This window comes from Tachysurus fulvidraco, chromosome 7 (genome assembly GCF_022655615.1).
Source record: "Tachysurus fulvidraco isolate hzauxx_2018 chromosome 7, HZAU_PFXX_2.0, whole genome shotgun sequence".
NCBI classification, from domain to species: Eukaryota; Metazoa; Chordata; class Actinopteri; order Siluriformes; family Bagridae; genus Tachysurus; species Tachysurus fulvidraco.
In genome coordinates this window covers 22,530,895-22,552,038 of record NC_062524.1, presented here as the reverse complement: position 1 = coordinate 22,552,038, position 21,144 = coordinate 22,530,895, and the positions used below count along the sequence as shown (strand labels likewise).

Sequence of the window (21,144 nt, the reverse complement as noted above, 5' to 3'; positions counted from 1 at the left end):
CTGTCAGACGGCGCTGGTTTGACTTGATGACTAGAGCGCGAGAGCTTTTCAGTTTTGCTATTACTTTAGCTCGTTTTTTTTTATTTTATTAGTATTTATTATAAAGCTCTTCCAGGGACCTCCTTGAACACTCGGTGAAGGTAAACAGCACGGATCATTTGTGTAAACGTTAAGGTGTCACCTGTTTTGCTAACGTCAGACAGAACGAATCACGGCGACACTTTAGTTGCTCAAAATTTTTTTAGATTGTATTTATTTATTTATTTAACGCCGAACGAATCCGAAACGTCCGTCTGTTTGACACGCACGGTATTTTAGATTCTGGCGTGTTTGTTTTGGGTGGTGTTTATTAGCTAGCCTGCGTGCTAATCACGCCTCGGTATTATAGTAATGTTTAAAAAAAAAAAACACCTCATAAAGGTGATTTATTAATCATCCAGGCTTTTATTATAACCCCTTAAAACAACCTGGTTAAATTACACCGGCTCTGGAGTGAAAAAACCGGTCGAAACTGGAATGATAATTGGCTTAATAGGTGTTAGCTTCACGGCTAATCAGTCAGTCAGTCTCTTCGCGCACGCGCACTTACCGGTTTAAACCGCTTCACTGTAATAACCGAATTCTGTATTGATGTGTGTGAACGGTTTAGGATCAGGTTTTACCTCAGAGACGCGACTTAAATCAACAAACACACACACAAAATGTTTCTTTAGTGTCCATCAGTGCTAATTCTCCTATTTTCTTGTCTTTCTTTCCTTTTTTTTTTTTTTTTTTTACCTTTCATGGCCTTTCTGTCCAAAAAGCCACAAAGCCTTGTCACATCATCATCATCCTACCATCCTACAGATTTAATTTCCACAGAATCCACGTTTTACATTTACCTCAGATTTAAAAACCGATGAAAATAAAGATTAAAAAAACTGATGATTTAGCTCACTGGTAAACTAATAACCGGTTACTGTGTGAAAAGAAGAATAAATTACAGGCTGAATTACAACATTCGACAAAACTAACACAAAAATGTGTATCCTTTCAACCAAAAACATATTTGGAACATATTCCTTATTTTTCCATCAGAACACATATCGCCTCCCAATCCCAAATAGTCACCTTGTGAATGTATGAAGCGGTTTATTTGAGTAAACAAAACGTTATAAAGTGCTATAGAGAGTCGTGCCAAGGCTGCCATCTGTGGCGCCATCTTGAAGAATTTACATATAGTGTAATTTGTCTACTTTTGCGAGTCACAAACTGCTGGAACCAGATTCCTTGTGTGTCTCAACACACTTGGCCAATAAACCTGAATCTGATTCTGATTCTCATTTGAGGCATTCCTACCTCCTGAAAACAATCTCACTTGACTAATAATTCACTTTAATACCAAATACACGTTATCTAACTCCGTCTATCTCGTCAGAGCCTTTAGTGTTGAGACCTAATCCCCTCTATCGCTTTAGAGACTGATTAACCACTGTTGACGATATACATATGAGAAAAAAAATCCTTCTTTACCCGAACACACCAAACTAAGATTCAATGGCGAAGTGTTGCACAGTCTCTGTTGTCAGTGTGACCAGTTTTAGCTGAGGTTCGAAAGGTCATTGATTTCCGCCCAAACCGTCACTCTGGCGGATTCCCAGCAGTCCCGGGACACCATGGCGTCCTCAGTGCGCTTCACTGTGACACCGACCAAAGCTGAGGATGTCCCAGGTCTGTCAGATACATCACCTGACACCGGCTCACGCACCGGCGGGCGAGTCCGATTTGGCTCACGTGAGAGCCTCGACAACAGCGAAGACACGCCGGACCGAAGCCACCATGACCAGGGTAAGGAAGAATCTTCAGGATCATAAATGGTTAAAATGATTAATTGTCAGTACGCTAGCAAAGAAAAAAATAATTAATATGACATAATATTTAGGAAATTCACTGTCATCAGATGGGATATTTATGTTTTGTTTTTAACCTTCAATAAGTGGTCATGAAACCTTTGGGTTATTTTGAATAAAGGCATTTTTTTATTGTAAATTGAGGTGTTTGACCACGATTAAGCATTCGTGCAACTGAAGAATTCGGGAAAACAAGAGAACGTTGGGATACCGTGGGAAACAACATCATATCTTCCAGAGATTGTGAGATCGAATCCCAAGAATATCATAGCAACCTGTGTATCTTCCTGTTCTTCTGTCTGTGCATGTTCTTAATGTTTCTAGCTTGCTCGCACAAATTCCATCAGTAAAATCGGTCTAAAAAGAATCGGAATCCAAAAGAATCGTTAGCTCTGCTGTTTAGACGAGAACGAGGCTCTTCCTCTGTCAATCAGTGCAGTGATCGGCAATCGCTGAAATTATCTGTGATAACTAACAAACTTGTACTCAGAACTTCCCTCAGGAAGTTTGATAGCTCTGGAATAACTGCAGCATGTCTGCAACTGTGAAAGTCATTGAAATAAATGTCCTTTCACTTCAGCCATTTTCAGTTCAAAGCTTACACAACAGGTCATTTGTTTAATTGTTGTTTCAGGATAACACTTGTGTATGAATCTGGGATGAGAAGTTTGTGTTTACAGAGTTCAAAAAATTTGAAACATAGCTACCGCCTTGTTTGTGTTGCGTTAAGAAAAAAGGCTGTATGATTTATATTAGGCTTAATTAGTGATCATCAGAAATGAACCATACTGTGACGTGAACTCTGTGTAAACTTACATTGAAATCTGTATCAAGTTTTTAAATAGTAAGTAGCAAATTTATAGGTCGTAGCTGTAATATTTGGCTTCAATACACAATAACACATTATCATTTACTTTTGCGCAATACGTGGTGCAACCGGCTTTTAAACCCGAATCCCTGTAGCCGTGATATTTTGTGCGAATTTTGTTTTTTTCCGAAAAACATTTCATCATATTTATCCAGTTGAGACAGAACATGCGGTGACTTTAAAAGGAAGCTTTGAGGAAAAAGCTGACACTGAATTCAGAAATGTTTGTCAGAGCAGAACTAGCACAACACAGGGTTGTTCCCACACAACCAAATATTTCCAGTTGTTTCCAAATATAGATAATTTGTGAATGCGACAAAGAATTGATGGTAGGGAAAAGACAGATGGAAGGGACAGGAACAGGAGGGATGCTATTTTCACAGCTTGTGTACTCTTGAGTACTCTTTTGTGTACTCTTTGTAGTCAATGTAATCATTTATTATTGTTAGTTTAAATTTTAATCTAAATGACTTATCTGTGTATGTTCTTAATGTTTCTAGCTCACTCGCACAAACTCCATCAATAAATTTGGTGTTCACGTCAGTACTTGCTAGTGTATGTAATCATCTTATTGATTATAAAACTAGTGCTACTTCATTTGCTTATGGCTAGCAAAGAATTATTCCACAACACATAAGTATACTATTATTTTTTCGCATTTTAAGCATGCATCCACATTACAATGTGAAAATGTTGTTATCCATACTGGATAGGGGTTTTAAAAGAAAGCCAAACAGATAAGAAAAGCCACATTTTCAAGGTTACCAGCCTTTTGCTTGCCTCAGTTGTTTGGAAGGTGATATTTAGTTTGTGAGCATGCAATATCTGTAATCAGAGAGCATTTACTTCACAGCAGGCTTTTTGATAGCAGAAATAGAAGTTGGCACACAGCAAAGAGCTGACTAGAGCAATTGCATAAAAAAAAAGAATAATTGTGTCTTGATATGTTGGAAAGTATAATTTATAATGTAAATGTATATATAATATAATTTAAAGCATTTGGCAGACACCCTTATCTGGAGTCACTTACATTTATAATTGAGGGATAAGGGCCTTGCTCAAGGGCCCAGCAGCATTAGTTTAAAAAAATGTTTAAAAAAAGAGAGAGACCTGTTTTTTATTCACATAGCCACATACCTACGTGTTTTTACTCAGAAATATTGGAGTTTGCCTACATGACTGCACAGGAGTGTATACACACATACAAAGGTACAAGGTGCGAGTTGATGATTAGTAGACAAAAAAAAGTGGTTTCCACAGAGGAAACAGATTTTGCTGTTCGGTATGCCTGTGCACGTACTTGTGGAATGACAATTAGGGTGTGTGTCCAAAGGGAAGTGAGAATAATCATGCGAAATCATAATCATGTCGCTGAGCCATGTGAAACTGAAATGTGACAATTCAGCTACTGCAGTATCTCACACACACACTGAGAAACATAGGCCCACAGAGAAATCTTGTATCTTGTTTATTTTACATCACACATTTATAATCCATTGGGTCTCTTGGCCTTGTCCTGCTTCTGTTCTTTCTCTCAGATGGAAATTCGAAGATCTCCAATGTGTACATCAATAACAGTCACAACGTTGATGACGATGATTTCTATGACCGAAACCTGGCACTGTTCGAGGTATGTTCCACATCAGATGGCATATGTTTGTACGCTCCAAATGGCTCCATCCACAAGCAAGAGCTATAATTCTAAAAACAAAATTGAAATTATCATCTGTAAGTTAAAAAATTTGTTCTTAATTTACATCATAGCGCAGTTGAATTCTCCAATCTGATTGGTCAGAAGACACAACGCATATTGTTATATGGCTCTGGCAGTAGCTCCTGCTCTAAAGTTTATATTCATGCTTCCATTACTTTTATATACTAATATTATCATTTATATAGCAAAAAAATTGTACAGGGACCTATACGGTAAACGCTCCATGTTAACAGATAGTTTGTAAAAGGTTTCTGAATGGAGAAATTTATTTAGCATATTTTGCTAATCTTTTAATTATAGATTGGACAATGATGTTTGTGGATGACATTGTGATCTGTAGAGAGCAGGTGGAGGAACAGCTGGAAAGGTGAAGGTCTGCTTTGGAAAGAAGAAGAATGAAAGTCAGTCGTAGTAAAACAGAATACATGTGTATGACTGAGTAAGGTGTAAGAACAGTAAGGTTACAGGGGGCTGAGATCAAGAAGGTGCAGGAGTTTAAGTATTTGGGGTCAGCGGACCATGGGACAGAGAATGTGGAAAAGAGAAAAGGCAGAGATGGAGGTAGCAGAGATGAAGATGTTGAGGTTCTCTTTAGGAGTGACAAGGATGGACATGATTAGGAACAAGCAGGTTGTCAGGTTGTCTGTTTTGGGGACAAGGTCAGAGAGGCTAGATTGAGATGGTTTGGACATGTACAGAGGAGGGAGATGGTTATATTGGTAGAAGGATGTTGGAGATATATGGATGTGTTAAGAGAGGACATTTTAATTGGTGCAAGAATAGAGGATGCCGAGGATAGATTTGGAAACAGATGATTTGCTGTCGTGACCCATAACGGGAAAAGACGAGTAGAAGAAGAAGATTGGGTTGTTATGGGGAAAATACCAAGGTGGTAGAATAAACCATATTTGGTGTCTGGCTGCCTCAACCCTCTCGGTCTATGATTATCAGAATCAGAAAGATCTTTATTGCCAAATAGGTTTTCACATACGAGGAATTTGTTTTAGTAGAGAAGTTCCACATTGTAAACAGAATGGCATTGACAAGACATGGACAGATGGACAGTGTACTTTGAAAAGCAATATGGCATTGATATAGTTTAGAGTTAATGCTAGGCTTTAAATTGGACCTGCAAATGGATCTGTATGGTGCTGCTACAGATCCAGGTACTATGTTGTTGTGTGTTTTTATTAATTTAACTCCTTTTGATGTTTTACTCCATGCTTACACAAAGTTTATGGGTGGAAAAAAAAAACAGTGCTTTATTGTGAACTCTGATTTTTGGACCAATTCCAAATTGCTTGTAAAATCCATTCATACAGTTTACAGAATTAATTAGTTTGTGGTTATTGATTTTTTATTTTTATGGAGCTAATGTGGTTTATGCTACATTTAACAGCCATTAAGCTAGTGCCATATTAAGAATGACTGGTTGTTCTGGGCTCTGAGCCAAAGTGTAGCTACATTTAGCTGGATGTATTTAGCAACACATTATTATCTGTTTAAGCCACCTTTCGTTCAAGTATAAGACAAGGCAGTAAAGTGATATTCTTCTCAATCTCTCTCTCTCTCTCTCTCTCTCTCTCTCTCTCTCTCTCTCTCTCTCTCACTCTCTCTCTCTCTCTCTCTTTGTAGGAAGAGATGGACACTCGACCGAAGGTTTCCTCTCTTCTCTCGCGTCTGGTCAACTACACAAACATCACACAAGGTGCTCGTGAGCATGAAGAGGCTGAAAGCATTGGAGAGAAACGCAAACCTAGCAAGGTATAACATTTTGTCCACTTTATTCACATGCACAAACACACTATACAGATGACATGAGGATGTAGGATTATAACTTCAGTCCTGCTCAGGTGGTAGCTTAGATATTGAAGCTGACATAATTTAACCCAAATGTGTAACACATTAGTTGGCTAATCAATACATTAATTAATATAGCTTGCTGTTGAGCCACTTTCTGCTCTATTAGAAGGAATGTATACAGGAAGTGTGTCTTGCATTGAGTGCCGCAGTATTGATTTCAGGTAATTCTGTAGCTCTGGTTCACGGGCAGGTGAAATTAATGTTGTTCGAACACAGTGACACACAGTATTCTGCTTGGTCCATGAACACTAAACCATTTATCTCTCCACCCCTTATGCCTGGTCCTAAGAAACTGAAAATGGTTGCAAATAACTGCCTGATGCCACCCGCTTTTGTGCTTGGGCTATAATTATTTTTTACTAATAGCTGCCTAATGGCAAAGTACAATGTAGGGCACAAAGTTTGTGGACACCTGACCATCAATCCCATATGCACCCATTCTAAATGTGCCCATGGCCATTATCATGGAGTTGCCTCCATTTATGGCTCTCACTCTATGGCTCTCACAAATAGATGTTGGAGTTTGGACATAGAGATTTGTGTTCATTCAACACCAAATGATATAGTGACGATTTACACTGATATCACATGTAATCCAATTCATCCCAGAGGTGTTTATAGGGTTACGGTAAGGGATCAGATCTTTATATATCAGGTCTCTGACATTGGTCTTCCTGGGCAAATCATGTCTTGTCTGGATGTTGCTTTATACACAGAGTATAGAGATCACGAAACTGATTTAGGCCACATATGTCAGCTAGCACCTTGCTGAGGGTTTGACAAGACCATAAATTTAACTAATTTATATAAGCAGTTGACTAGTTAACCAGCTGACCAAACATTATTAGATTACATTAACTGACATAACTGTATAATTTTTCTAAACTGTGCAGTCTGAAATGTTTTTACCGTTTAAAAAGGAAAAAATTATTTTAGCTAAGCATAGATAGGTGTCAAGTCTCTTATTTGTATGACCCCACAGTCTCCTCAGATGGGCACAGTCATGGGTGTATACCTGCCTTGCCTGCAAAACATATTTGGCGTCATCCTCTTCCTCCGGCTCACATGGGTCGTGGGCACAGCCGGAGTTCTGCAGGCGCTGTGTATCGTCTTCATCTGCTGCTGCTGTGTGAGTTGAATCCACAGTCCATAACTGAACTTACTTACTAATTCTTGTGGCAAGGGTCATTTAGGTACTTGATTTGTCACTGTACTCGAAAGTACAGCACAAGTTGCTTATTAACTTCCCTGGTCTAATCTCTCTCATGCTTCTCTTTCTTAGACCATGCTGACTGCTATCTCAATGAGTGCCATTGCAACTAATGGAGTGGTACCAGGTACGTATGCCACTCCCTTTATGAATAAAAGCCTTGAATGTTTATGGCTTTTGGAAACAATACAAGGTTCCTAGATGTCCAGGGTAGTAAATATGAAGTAGTAATAAGTTCACTGGTTTTGTATGCTTGAATGAGTTGCTTCTTTATCATTTAAATTTAGCATCTAAGCTTAAGAGAAATGTATCTGGCTTCACTATAAACTCTGTCTTAGGTTGATGATTGTAAGCTCTAGTTCATACATTACTTCCAGCCAGTAGCTGAGGAGTCGGACATTTATTAATCCACCGTCAAAGAACCGTCAGCGAAACGAGTGGTTTCAGTTGTCTTTTAGTTTCTAACTCTTATCAATATGACTTGAAGCTCATGATAAGTGTTAAAATGTTGAAGTATTTCTGTAACCAGAAGAATCTCTTCGAGCACCAATAATATCTAGCTAACATAATACTTTTACTGTAACAGCACATCATAACACTTGTAGAATTACAGTAGACAAAATAGCATAGATATACAAATTCTTTCTCTCTGTCTTTCTCTGTGTCTTTCTCTTCCTGTAGCCGGGGGTTCATATTTTATGATCTCACGTTCGTTGGGCCCAGAGTTTGGGGGTGCAGTTGGTTTGTGTTTTTATCTCGGCACCACCTTTGCTGGGTCCATGTACATCCTCGGAGCCATCGAGATCTTGCTGGTGCGGGTGTCTTTCTTACACTGCTCATTATTTCATAATAACAAACTGAAGATTCATGATTATTGCTCATTTTAGTATTTTCAAATTAATCCTATGTGCCGATAATCAGTTTTTACAGCACAGTACTGTTCCAAATATAGACACTACCTCAATTTTTTTTTTATTTGCGGCAGCATGAGGATTGTAAATGTGGCACTGACTAAATAAAAAGTGCCATCATTTAATTTTGGATAGAATATCTGGAAAGCATCTATGTGAAAACCATGATCAAAGAATCGTCAGCTACTGTGACATGAAACAAATATCGGCACACGTCTCATAACTAATACATTCGTCCTTTAATCATATAGTGGACTCTTACTTTCTGCTATTATCTAGTATAATTTTGCCACTCTTTTCTTCCTCTTCCTCCCTTACAGATGTATATAGTCCCATCAGCTGCCATTTTTTACTCCCCTGAGCCTGAGGGCGAAGCGTCAGCTATGTTGAACAACATGCGTGTCTACGGCTCCATTTTCTTGCTGCTGATGTCACTTCTGGTCTTCGTTGGAGTCAAATACGTAAACAAGTTGGCGTCGTTGTTTCTGGCTTGTGTCATCATTTCTATCCTCTCCATCTATACCGGAGCTCTGGTCTCAGCCTTCAGTCCACCTTCCTTCCCGTGAGTGCCAGCTGACAGGCATATGATGATCATTTGTAATGGGATGTTTGTGATATTGAAGTATAATGAGCATTCAAAACATAAACATAAGCCACTAAACTTCTAAACTGTATTTGGGTCCGAGTTGTATAAGTTGTAATTCATGTAAATATGACATGTAATTTAACTCTATTATACATTATTACATATTTGACTTGTACAAGCTTAGGTTAAGTTATTTGCTTATGTTAGGTTGCTAGTAAAGTAAAGCAGACTAGCTATATTTTAGAAGGCTTGGTGTGCCTTTTAAGTAACCGGAGTGTGTGCCTGTGGATCTGGACAATATACTGGGAAATGTGGGAGGAAATGAAGCAGGGATACACCCTGGATGTGGCTCCTGTCGATTACAGGATACTAGCTGCACGTATTCACATAGTCATCTACACCTAGGGGCAACTGTGCATCAGCGCTGCACCTACAGGTATTATTTTGGAACCTGAACCTGGAGGAAAACCACAATATCACAGGTCATAAACAATGATCAGGACTGAACTCTGGACCCCGTATCAAAGATGCACATTATGATGAAGTAAAACTCTCCAGGCTCACCTTCAGTCTTCAGTGTATTCTGACAATACGTGCAAATGGTTGTTCTCCTTCCTAGGTAAATGTCCTGTATGGGTTTGTAGACTTGACTTGAATGACACACAACGTCCAAGCAGGGTTATAGTGCTGTTTATCTTAAATACTGTCTCGTGTTTAAATACTTTGTAATTTCTGCTAAGTGTTCATCATATGTGTCCTCAGAGTGTGTATGCTGGGCAACCGGAGCATCTCTCGACATGAGCTACATGACGACCTGTGTGCCAAAACCATTCAGATCGATTACAGTATCAATAGCAGCATTGGTGAAAGCTTCAATGGCACAGAAGCCTCTCCTATTACTCCATTAGTGGTGGAAAAGACAACAGATCTTTGGTCACGATTTTGTAATTCCTCGTCGCTGAACGCAGTGTGTGATGAGTATTTCACTCACAACAATGTCTCGAAGATCGAGGGAATACCGGGACTCGCTAGTGGAGTTATTGCAGGTAACTGTGTTACACACAACTGTGTTAAGTCTTTGAAAATGTGGATTGATTATCTTTGACAGCAGCACTGATTGTTGTTTTTACCCGGAAGTTTATTTTTAATGTTCTTGTTTTAGCAGTAACAGGAAATTGGCTTGTGGCTTGGCTGTGGGATGCTCAATTAAATTTAAGCCAAATAATAAACAGATTACTTATCCAGAGCTACTTACATTTATCTCATTTATATAGCTTAGCAATTGAGGGTTAAGGGTCTTGCTCAGGAGCCCAGGAATGGCAGCTTTGGAGCTGGGATTCAAACTCACAACCTTCCGATCAGTAATCGGTAACCACTCAGTTACCACTTCATTAGTGTGAGGACGTTTGTGGATTTAGTCTCCAGTGGCAGTGTTGATAATGAAAATTAAATGCAACAATAAACTGATAAAAAAAAAAATTGCACTTTTTTTTTTTTTTTTTTAAATAAATCACTATTGTGTGTATGCACAAATTGCTTGGTGTAAGTGGAATAAAACTGTTCATTATCTCTGCTTTGCATCACAGAACCCTTTTTTTGTGTTTTTAAAAATCTTTTACTTGTAGCAACCCGAAAGAAGCAAAACAAACAGGCTTTGAATAAAAAAAAGGAATAGAAAAGGGCTTCTGAATAAATCCATGTAATTTCCATCATAGTTTATTTTTACACATACTAACCATTCTCACGTATTCAGTAACTATACATTTTATTAGTCTAGGGCTGATAACGATGAACACTGTCACAAAGTAGAAAATCCAGATGTCTGATTTGATCCCTAATGAGTAAACCAAACATGACTCTTGCTTTCTCCATCCTCCTCTAGCTGATAGTGGAAATATAATCTATACTTCATGTAGTCAGCACAGATATAAAACATGAAGCCATCTTGAATCAGGCTAAGTTAAGCAACCATTCAATAACCTGAACAATCCGCCTCTCTTTCCAGAGAACATCTGGAGTTCATACCTCAGTAAAGGAGATATTCTGGAACGAGGTCCAAACCCCTCTCCCAGCTCGGCTTCCTCAGACTTCAGCCACCACTTTCCATATGTCTTTGTGGACATCGCAACATCCTTTAAACTGTTGGTGGGAATTTTCTTCCCATCCGTGACAGGTGCCTAGCTCTCTCATCCTCTTTCAAGGACCACATTTGATAATTTTTTTTGAAAGATATATATTTTCCCCTTCCTATCTCTCTCTCTCTGTCTTTCTCTCGCTCGCTCTCGCTCTTTTACAGGTATCATGGCAGGCTCAAATCGCTCAGGGGATCTGAAGGATGCCCAGCGCTCTATTCCCATTGGAACTATTCTAGCCATTCTCACCACTTCACTCGTCTGTATCCTAACCACGCACTTAATCACACACATGCACTCTGGTATGCATGATAGTTTGTGGCCGAGTAGTTTTTTTGTTGTTGTTGTCTTATTGAAACGTTTTCCTGAGTAAGTGTGACAGACCTGAGCTGCGTGGTACTGTTTGGAGGCTGCGTGGAGGGAGTGCTTCTCCGAGACAAGTGTGCATGCTTTCTTTTTCTTTTCTTTTTTTAATCTTTAATATATTTGTCTATTCTTTGTTTCTTCCCTAGCCTCCTGGTTCTTATTATTCTTATTATTTAATCCTTTTCTTATTTCATCTTCTATTATTATTTAAGTTCTTTCTTTCTTTCCCACAACGTTTTGTCTCTTTTTTGTATAATGCTGCTTACCTGTCTATACATACAGTAGACCTATCATTCCCTCGTGTCAGTTTTGTTTAGTTTCTCGATTCAAATTATTTTTATTTTTTTTCACCCATTCACTCATCTTTCTACTTTCCTTCTTTCCATTTGTTTCATATTTCCTCTCCTTCCTTACTAACCCCTCTCTTTCCACAGCTGTCATTTCATTTCATGATGTTGTTGTTCCTGCAGGTTTGGAGACTCAGTGAAAGGGAACTTGGTTGTGGGAACACTCGCGTGGCCTTCCCCTTGGGTCATCGTGATTGGATCTTTTTTCTCGACGTGCGGCGCAGGCCTTCAGTCGCTGACTGGTGCGCCGAGATTGCTGCAGGCCATCGCTAAAGATAACATCATCCCCTTTCTCAGGGTAAGTTCTGTGTGTAAATCTGTTGGTGTGATAAAGTGAGCCAAAAACCTCTCTGAGCCTGGAGGATCATGTATGGATCACAATTACAGGTTCTCCCTGTAGGTATTTTGTTCATGATCTTAATGGCTCTCTTTGCAGGTGTTTGGTCACGGAAAAGCTAATGGAGAGCCTACGTGGGCATTGCTGCTGACCGCCTTCATTGCTGAAATGGGCATCCTCATTGCTTCACTGGACTTGGTCGCTCCTATTCTTTCTATGTATGTTTGAATGCATGTGTGTATACACACACAATCAGAGACCATTTCAAGGGCAAAACAGTATATGGATGGATGGATGGTTAGATGGATGGACGTTTGAATGAATGGATGGGTGGGAGGGTGGATGGATGGATGGTTGTATGTATGGGCGATTAAATGGATTGTTGGATGGATGGGTGGTTGGATGGATGTATAATTTATTCATCCTGGTGAGAAATTCACAGATTCATTCATTCATAGATTATTCATCATTACATTACATTACTACTGGATTTTCATATCTAATTATTCAAAAGATGATTAAGTTTCTATAGCAGCAGCTTTTTCATTGGTAGTGACTGTAACACAAATGTTCTTATACAGTACGTGACTTACAGTAAAAACAGCTAGTTAACTGCGTCTTGAATGATGGAAAATCCTTTTGTTATCCTTTTGTAACAAGGAAGAATTTATAAACTTTGCTCTGGTCAGGTTTTATGTACAAAGACATTTAACCAATATGAAAGCTTCAGTTTCAGTCAGTAGCATTTTGTGCTAAAGGGGAAAAGCCTTCAGGACAGAGGACTTTGTTCTTTCTCAGTCTATCTACATTTGTTTTCAGCATGCCCTGTCATGTCTTATTCCTTACTCATCACAATATTGGCCTTTGTAATACTGATATTGCAAAAACCTGCAATGCATAAACAGTTTTATGGTTTAAAAGCTCATAATCGATTTTTCTGTGAGCAGGTTTTTCCTGATGTGTTATCTGTTCGTGAATCTGGCGTGTGCTCTTCAGACTTTGCTGAGGACCCCCAACTGGAGACCTCGTTTCTCCTATTATCATTGGTACACACCCCTGCATCTAAGCACGCACACACACACACACACACACACTCTCTCTCTCTCTCCACATGGTACCTGTATAATAAATTCTGTTTGAGCTATATGACCTTTTCAAAGGTCTCTCTCTCTTTCTCTTTCTCTTTCTCTCTTTCAGGATGCTCTCATTTTTGGGGATGGTCATTTGCCTGGCTCTAATGTTCATCTCATCGTGGTACTATGCAATCGCAGCCATGGTGATTGCCGGCATGATTTATAAGTACATTGAGTATAACGGGTACGTTGCCATGAGAACCAGAATCCTGACTTGTGTTCATGCATGTGGCAAGTGATGAGGTGGGGGTGGGGGTGGAGGGGAAGCACAGAGACAAAATAAAGAAGAGGAGAAAATAGATTGTCTTTTAATTTGCTCCCAGGAATAACATTTACGATATTCTAAAGCAAATCACGCATCATCACAACGTCTCCAAAACCAGATAGAGCCTCAAACTCCTTGGATTAATCAGCACCGCATAATACGATGTGTTATTTAACTTGTCAAATAAGTGCCATTAATGGTTTTCCATTTTGATTCTATTTTTTTCTGTTTTGTTTGTAAAACTTTGTCATGACATCATCTTGTCATGGTTTTATTTTTATTTTCAGCTTCCATTTTAGTTTTGTGTTTTGTAAATTAACTGATGTGTGTGTGTGATTTTGCATGTAGGGCAGAGAAAGAGTGGGGAGATGGTATTAGAGGTCTCTCTCTGAGTGCAGCTCGCTTTGCCCTGCTCAGGCTGGAGGAGGGGCCACCACACACCAAGAACTGGAGGTATATACTCCCTTAACTACACTTCTCTATAAGGAGAATCTTTTTCTGGTTCTAAAATATGATTGTGTGTGTGTGTTTTTAGGCCCCAGCTTCTGGTTTTGCTAAAGCTGGATGAAGACGCTCACGTTAAGTCTCCACGCCTTTTGACGTTTTCCTCCCAGCTGAAGGCAGGAAAAGGTTTAACCATCGTGGGCACCGTCCTTAACGGAAACTTCCTTTACTCTTACGGAGAATCGCTCGCTGCCGAACAGGTTCTGCCTATATGTCTGTTTTTCTGTCTGTTCAAGCATTTTTATAACTTTCTTTTAATTCATTCATATATACTGTTTCCTTATCAAGCAATCACTTATTCATCAATGCAATATATATATATATATATAAATTTTGCATTTAATGGACTTTTAGTGATTTGATTCAATTGATTTTTTTTTTAGGCTGTCTAGTGCACTGTGCATTTTGACACATTGCTTGCTGTCAGAATTTAACAAGACTAATAAAATCAGTTAATTAAGAGAATTAGTTAAGTTCTTATGGGTTGGTTATTAAAAATAAAACAGTCATGCAAATCCCTAACAACCCATAAAGCCATGAATCTGTTAATGTAAATTTACATTTACAGCATTTGGCAGAAGCTCTTATCCTGAGCGACGTATATAAGTGCTTTAATGTTTATCATTGGATACATTAATGCTAGTTCACTAGATTACATACTTAAGATACCATGAGATTAAAACATTGTTCAAAGTTACAATGAAAACATAATGTAGGAAAATGTTGTTGTGTTTAAATATTAACCAGCGCAGCGTTAATACTTTTGAACTTTCCTTTCTATTATCTGCAAAACAAGTAGCTTAGTTTTTGTTTATGTAGCTGTGGTTTCGTGTTCACACGAAGATACGAGTTCACACGTGTGTCTGACTTTTTATGTGAGTTCACATAATTACAGTATTTTCCGCACTATAAGGTGCACCTAAGAGCCTTAAATTTTCTCAAAAATCGGCCGTACGCCTAATAATCTGGTGCGCCTTATGTGTGCACCGAGTTCCAAAAATCTGTAAAAATGTTGTTGTGCGACTTTGGTAAGCGCTCCGCTTGATTAACTGTCGGACCATTTCCCGCTGACACAGGGACGTAATATATACACTACGTGCACTGGCAGCGATAAACCAATCAGAGGATATTACGTAATACGTACAGTACGTACGCTTACCTCCGCCACGCCTCCGGTAGTTATACTACCGGTATGTTGCAAAACAACATTTGTTTCTTCTTAACCATTATGCACTCCACACTCCAGTCCAGTAGGTGGCGGTAAATGCACCTTAAGTTGGTTTGCCATCTGCCAATAAAAATCAGATGCTTACGAGGCACAATTCAAACTACAGACTATCAGTTACACGATTGTAAATGGGAATAGAGCAGCTGAAAGAATTCAACATCAATGAATCTATGGTTTGGTAGTGGAGGAAGCAAGAAAATGTACTGTGCCAAGTTAGGGAGACACAATAGATGAGGACTTTGATGGATTTGTGGGAGAAGATTGATTAAAAAATAATGTGTGTGTATTAAATAGTAGAATAAAGTTCAACTAAACTCACTGTTTTGCTTCTGTTACCTTTTTTTGTGGACCGTATGTTTTAGCATGCGCCTTATAATACGGGGCGACTTATGTATGGGTTAAGTACAGAAATAGACCCCGTAATTGAGACTGCGCCTTATAAGCCGGTGTGCCTTATAGTGCGGAAAATACTGTAATACTATTTGAAAAAAATATCTGCTTCATTTTGTAATAGAGAAATGTTGTCTACTTCCAGGCAGTTTAATCTGTGTGTTAATCTGTAGCTTTTGCTTTTTTTCCCTCCTTTTTTATCTCTCCTTTAGACACTGAAGCACCTGATGGAGAAAGAGCGAGTGAAGGGCTTTGTGCAGTGCATCGTGGCCCAAAAGCCACGTGAAGGCATCAGTCACATGATCCAGTCCAGCGGCCTGGGTGGCATGCAGCCAAACACGGTGGTAATGGGCTGGCCACATGCCTGGAGACAGAGTGAAGACCCGCAAAGCTGGAAGACATTCATCAGTGAGTGAACAGGGATGTGTTAGCCTAGTGGTTAAGGTGTTGGGCTACCAATCGGATAAGATATATTTTATATTTACATAAAAATATAAGGCGCTCTGGATAAGGGCGTCTACTAAATGCTATTAAATGAACAACGGAGAGGCCGATTATAGAGCGATTAATTTCTAGCTTGGATCATGATAAAAAAAAAAAGTTTTGTAATTGAACATTTTGATTGTTAGTACTTGAGCAGCTGAATGTTGGGATTAATTATTTAACATTTAAATAAATGATTCAGTTATTATTGGTGATAAGCGTTTTATTCTGTGGCAGGAATCATGTAATGTTCGTTGATTGCCTGCAAAATGACATTTTATTGTCAGGTTGATTTGAATTAGTTACTGCTGAAGCTATTGGGGGCACAGTGGCTTAGTGGTTAGCACGTTCGCCTCACACCGCCAGGGTTGGGGGTTCGATTCCCGCCTCCGCCTTGTGTGTGGAGTTTGCCCTTGTGTGTGGAGTTTGCATGTTCTCCCCGTGCCTCGGGGGTTTCCTCCGGGTACTTCGGTCCAAAGACATGCATGGTAGGTTGATTGGCATCTCTGGAAAATTGTCCATAGCGTGTGAGTGAATGAGTGTGTGTGTGTGTGTGCCCTGCAATGGGTTGGCACTCCATCCAGGGTGTATCCTGCCTAGATGCCCGATGACGCCTGAAATAGGCACAGAAGGTGAATGAATGAATGTTATAGCTATTAGATATAATAGCTTATTAATCAACGGCGTCACGTTAGCTACTTCGTCTGTAACAATCATAAAAAAAATTCTGAAACAACACTGCCCCCTATCTGAAGGCAATATATTATTTATAATTGGTTGTTGTTGTTGTTGTTTTTTTTTTAACTAGATATACTTTCACTGAATCTAATATTCATTCTGTGGTTTACAGACACTGTGCGTTTAACAACAGCAGCCCATCTCGCTCTACTGGTGCCCAAGAACATTTCTCTGTTTCCCACGAATAGCGAGCCGTATACAGAAGGTTATATCGACGTGTGGTGGATCGTACATGACGGAGGCATGCTCATGCTCCTGCCCTTTTTACTGCGGCAACACAAGGTGAAAGGAAAGGCATTGTATTTCAACTGGATTGGATTTTGCTCGATTTGTTCAAGTCTGTTAAGTGTTTGTGTGTGTGTGTGTGTGTGTGTGTGTGTGTGTGTGTGTGTGTGTGTGTGTGTGTGTGTTAGGTTTGGCGTAAATGTGGGATGCGCATTTTCACTGTGGCTCAGATGGAGGATAACTCCATTCAGATGAAAAAGGACCTTGCCACCTTCCTTTACCACCTGCGGATAGAGGCTGAAGTAGAGGTTGTAGAGATGGTATGGAAATAGTTCATTTATTCATATATATAACATATTACTATATAGTAAGAATTCTCTTGTCTTAAGCTATATATTTTCTAGATTTTTTAAGCTACTTACAAATAAATAAATCTTTTTTATGATACATTTAATGATTTTTCTCGCTTTTTCCATACTATAATATTCCATGTCATTTTCGTGTCAGTATCATCAGTCATTTTGTGTACTCTGCTTTTTTTTCTTTCTTAGCATGACAGCGATATCAGTGCGTATACGTATGAGAGAACTCTGATGATGGAACAGCGATCTCAGATGCTCCGCCAGATGCGCCTTTCCAAATCCGATCGAGACCGAGAGGTGAGAGTGAGTGAGTGAGTGAATAAGTGTGCGTGTGAGTGTTGCATTATACTGAATCTTGCATTACCAAACCTATAAACTTGTTTAGACATCCCTGTTTATTAAGAGTTGTCTTTAAGTGTGTCTTTAAAAGAGTCTTTAAATGTAGCCCTTGTTTATATTTGTCATGAAGGTAAAGTGTGTTTCCTGGAATGTTTTTTTAGCAAGAGTTTGTGTTTTAGGTGTTATCTTGTGACGAGGAGTCTATCAACTGCAGCCCCATACGTAGTGCAGAGACAAGCAATTTAAAAGAAGACAGAGGGAGTGAAAGTGAGAGTGAGACAGAGAAAAAGAGAGTGAGTGTAACTGAGTGAGTGACAGGTATAAGAAGAAGAGGAGAAAGGGCTCATGAAAGGATTGTTGGGGATGAAGCTTGTGATATTTAAACCAATATCTGATTGTGTGTGTGTGTGTTTGTGTGTGTGTAGGCACAGCTAGTAAAGGACAGGAACTCAATGCTACGTTTAACGAGCATCGGCTCTGATGACGATGATGACACCGACGGAGCTGCGGGGACAGAAAAAGTGGGCGGAGCCATTGACCATAGGCGTGTCCACATGACCTGGACGAAAGACAAAGCACTGGAGCTGCGTGCACAAGCGCACATTCCCTCCGGCTGCAGCACACCAGAGGGATTCAGAGACATGCTCAGTATCCGGCCGTGAGTTTTCCACACATTTACACCCAGTCCTCAATCCATTTACACCGTATCCGTCTAGTCGCTCATACTACCTGTCTAGCCAGGCATTCATATACCTAACTATAATATTTATTAATTGTCCAAGTGTTCAGCTTTCATTTATTTATTCATCCATCTATTCATATGTCCAGTAAGCTATCCATCTGTTTATCTGTCTAGCTACATATTACCACATACCTATTTATTCATCTAAAAACTCTTAAATCTCTCCACATCTGCCAAGAAGTTACAACCAGGTCATGGTTAGAGCTTCTAAATGTATATCCAAATCCACATGGAAATCATGCAGTGACCAAAGAATCGGGCTTTGACGAGCTATCGAAATCCTGTGGGAAAAGTTGAGCAAGAGCGCACACGAGAGAGGAAGTAGAGAAAGCTACAGTCTCATCAAGCACTATAGGAATTATAGGAAGACCGTTTTATGTCGACATACTAAAATTCAGCAGAGACAATAATGACAGCGATATTGTTTGTATTGGTTAATGGCATTTATTAGTCATTTTGCATGTGTTTGGTTTCATAAGTACGTATTGTATCACTCCTGCAGGGATCATTCCAATGTGCGGCGCATGCACACAGCTGTCAAACTCAATGAAGTCATCGTAAATAAATCCCACGATGCCCGGCTGGTCCTACTCAACATGCCAGGACCACCCAAGAACCCAGAGGGGGATGAAAACTGTATCCTTTCTCTCACACCTCTGCTATAAATCTATACATACACACACGTATTCATCTTCTAACAGGTCTTCATATGACAGACAGCTATAGAGCAATGCGCAAATATATTTCATTTTACTGTAAATGTAGAAATAAAGTTCTCTGTCACATAAAATAACGGTCTGAACAATATGAAGAAAATTCTAATAAACCTCTGACATATATTTTTTTACAGATTATTATGGGTCACTATTTATTGGTTACATTCATAAAACAAATACATTCATTTCACTTGATCATTGCATAATATATAAAAAAAAATAGATTGATAATTTATTTATTCTCTTTAGAATGCTCTTTTTATGGGCTTGGGAACGATTGTGTTGTTTATCGTCACTTTCTGAATTTTTTATTCTGATTGGTCAGAAGATCCGCCCACTTTTTAATTACGTCTTACTTATTTGCCGTGATTCTCCCTGACTGAGAAACACAGATATGGAATTTTTGGAGGTTCTGACCGAAGGCCTGGAGCGCGTCCTGCTGGTCAGGGGTGGAGGAAGTGAGGTCATCACTATTTATTCTTGAGTGCCAGTGAACGTCATTCAGCTGATGATTAACCGGACTGTTAAGCAGAACCCATTGTGGATGATGCATCACTGACTGTGTTTCAAACATGCTCCGCTTACACTATCAAGCTCCACCCACCATCCACATCAGCCTGTGGTCTCCAGCACCAGTGTCACCATTTCCATGTGAATGACATGATGGTAATGAGCATGCAAAGAAGTGCAGTGTCGGACCAACCGAGGAGAAACACATACACACACACACGTACATCACACACATCACAGTGGGACAGTGATAGTGTTCCATGGATTGACTCAGGGGTTGTTGTACTTGATGGACCTCGAATGTGTGTGTGTGTGTGTTTGTGTGTGTGTGTGTGTGGTAGTGTTAGAAGCATTTCTGTGTTCCAGTTTATTGTTGACATTCTTAAAGATTGTTTTATGTGTTTGATGAGAGTTGAGCGTCGAAGGACGGAGGATTTAAAATGTTTTTCTTTTTTCCAGCAATAAGAAGCAGGCATCGTTGCACATTTTGTCAATGTTTCCACATGTTATTTTAGTGGTGTTTATTAACGTGTTTGCATGTTAGTGTTTATGTGCAAGCGTTAGATCCCTCTCTTGGAATATGCGCATAAATTTGGTTTTTTATTTCCATTGAACAGCCAAAATGTGCTTTCAGCTTTTCCACTGAAATTCCTGCACTATTTTAATGATTGTATTTGTGGTCCTTGTTCCTTTTTCTTTTTTTTTATGTCTTCAGATCAACTGCCCCAGCAGCGCTTTCAAAGTATGTTTTAAAAGTTCTTTTCGCTGAATTTTATTTTATTTTATTTTGTTTAGAGATGGCACTGTTTTCTCTGTGCTCCACTCTGTGCTTTGATTGTAAATTCAATGCAAAGACCAATTTTTATGTTATTTCTTTTACATTACATTAATATTTCGAAATAAATGATCGAGAAAGTTGAGAAGTTGGAGATAAACTGATTTTTTTAAGGAAATTGATGTCGTTGGCCTGGTGTGTTTAATAACTTATTGATACACATCCACTTTATGCTTCTAATCCAACTGGTGTTAAATACTCATGTTAAATAGTAAACTAAACTAACTCATGTAGCATCTTTTCTTCCTCCACAGTCTGGGTACATAAAATGGATGTCTAACCTGCATTCAAATAATAATGCATTTTATATAATAGCTTTATATCATTTCAATGCCTAAAATAATTGTGTAAATGTTTAGCTTCGTAAGAATGTACAGATTCCCGACTTCCTAGTAGGAAAGATCAGGTTTGCACGTTTCTAACTCGTAATTCATATTTTTTCAAGAGACTT

At 39.1% G+C, this 21,144-nt stretch overlaps 1 protein-coding gene across 2 annotated transcripts; it reads left to right on the top strand.

Annotated features, from left to right (window-relative positions):
* Positions 1 to 3: 3 nt before the first annotated feature.
* Positions 4 to 20,778, top strand: LOC113635470 (solute carrier family 12 member 6-like). 2 transcript variants are annotated; one of them, XM_027134932.2, is made up of 26 exons: positions 4 to 140; positions 804 to 1,827; positions 4,296 to 4,387; positions 6,107 to 6,235; positions 7,317 to 7,463; positions 7,617 to 7,671; positions 8,226 to 8,356; positions 8,776 to 9,017; positions 9,804 to 10,087; positions 11,047 to 11,214; positions 11,338 to 11,436; positions 11,556 to 11,613; positions 12,010 to 12,184; positions 12,323 to 12,441; positions 13,171 to 13,269; positions 13,421 to 13,540; positions 13,970 to 14,074; positions 14,157 to 14,325; positions 15,956 to 16,151; positions 17,077 to 17,246; positions 17,378 to 17,509; positions 17,741 to 17,848; positions 18,070 to 18,183; positions 18,316 to 18,548; positions 19,135 to 19,268; positions 19,741 to 20,778. In XM_027134932.2, the coding sequence occupies exons 2-26, from the start codon at positions 1,656 to 1,658 to the stop codon at positions 19,830 to 19,832; spliced, it is 3,543 nt and encodes a 1,180-aa protein (XP_026990733.1). In that variant the 5' UTR covers positions 4 to 140; positions 804 to 1,655; the 3' UTR covers positions 19,833 to 20,778. The 2 variants fall into 2 exon arrangements, with proteins under 2 accessions (XP_026990733.1, XP_026990734.1); XM_027134933.2 differs by lacking the exon at positions 18,070 to 18,183.
* The last annotated feature ends 366 nt before the right edge of the window (positions 20,779 to 21,144 follow it).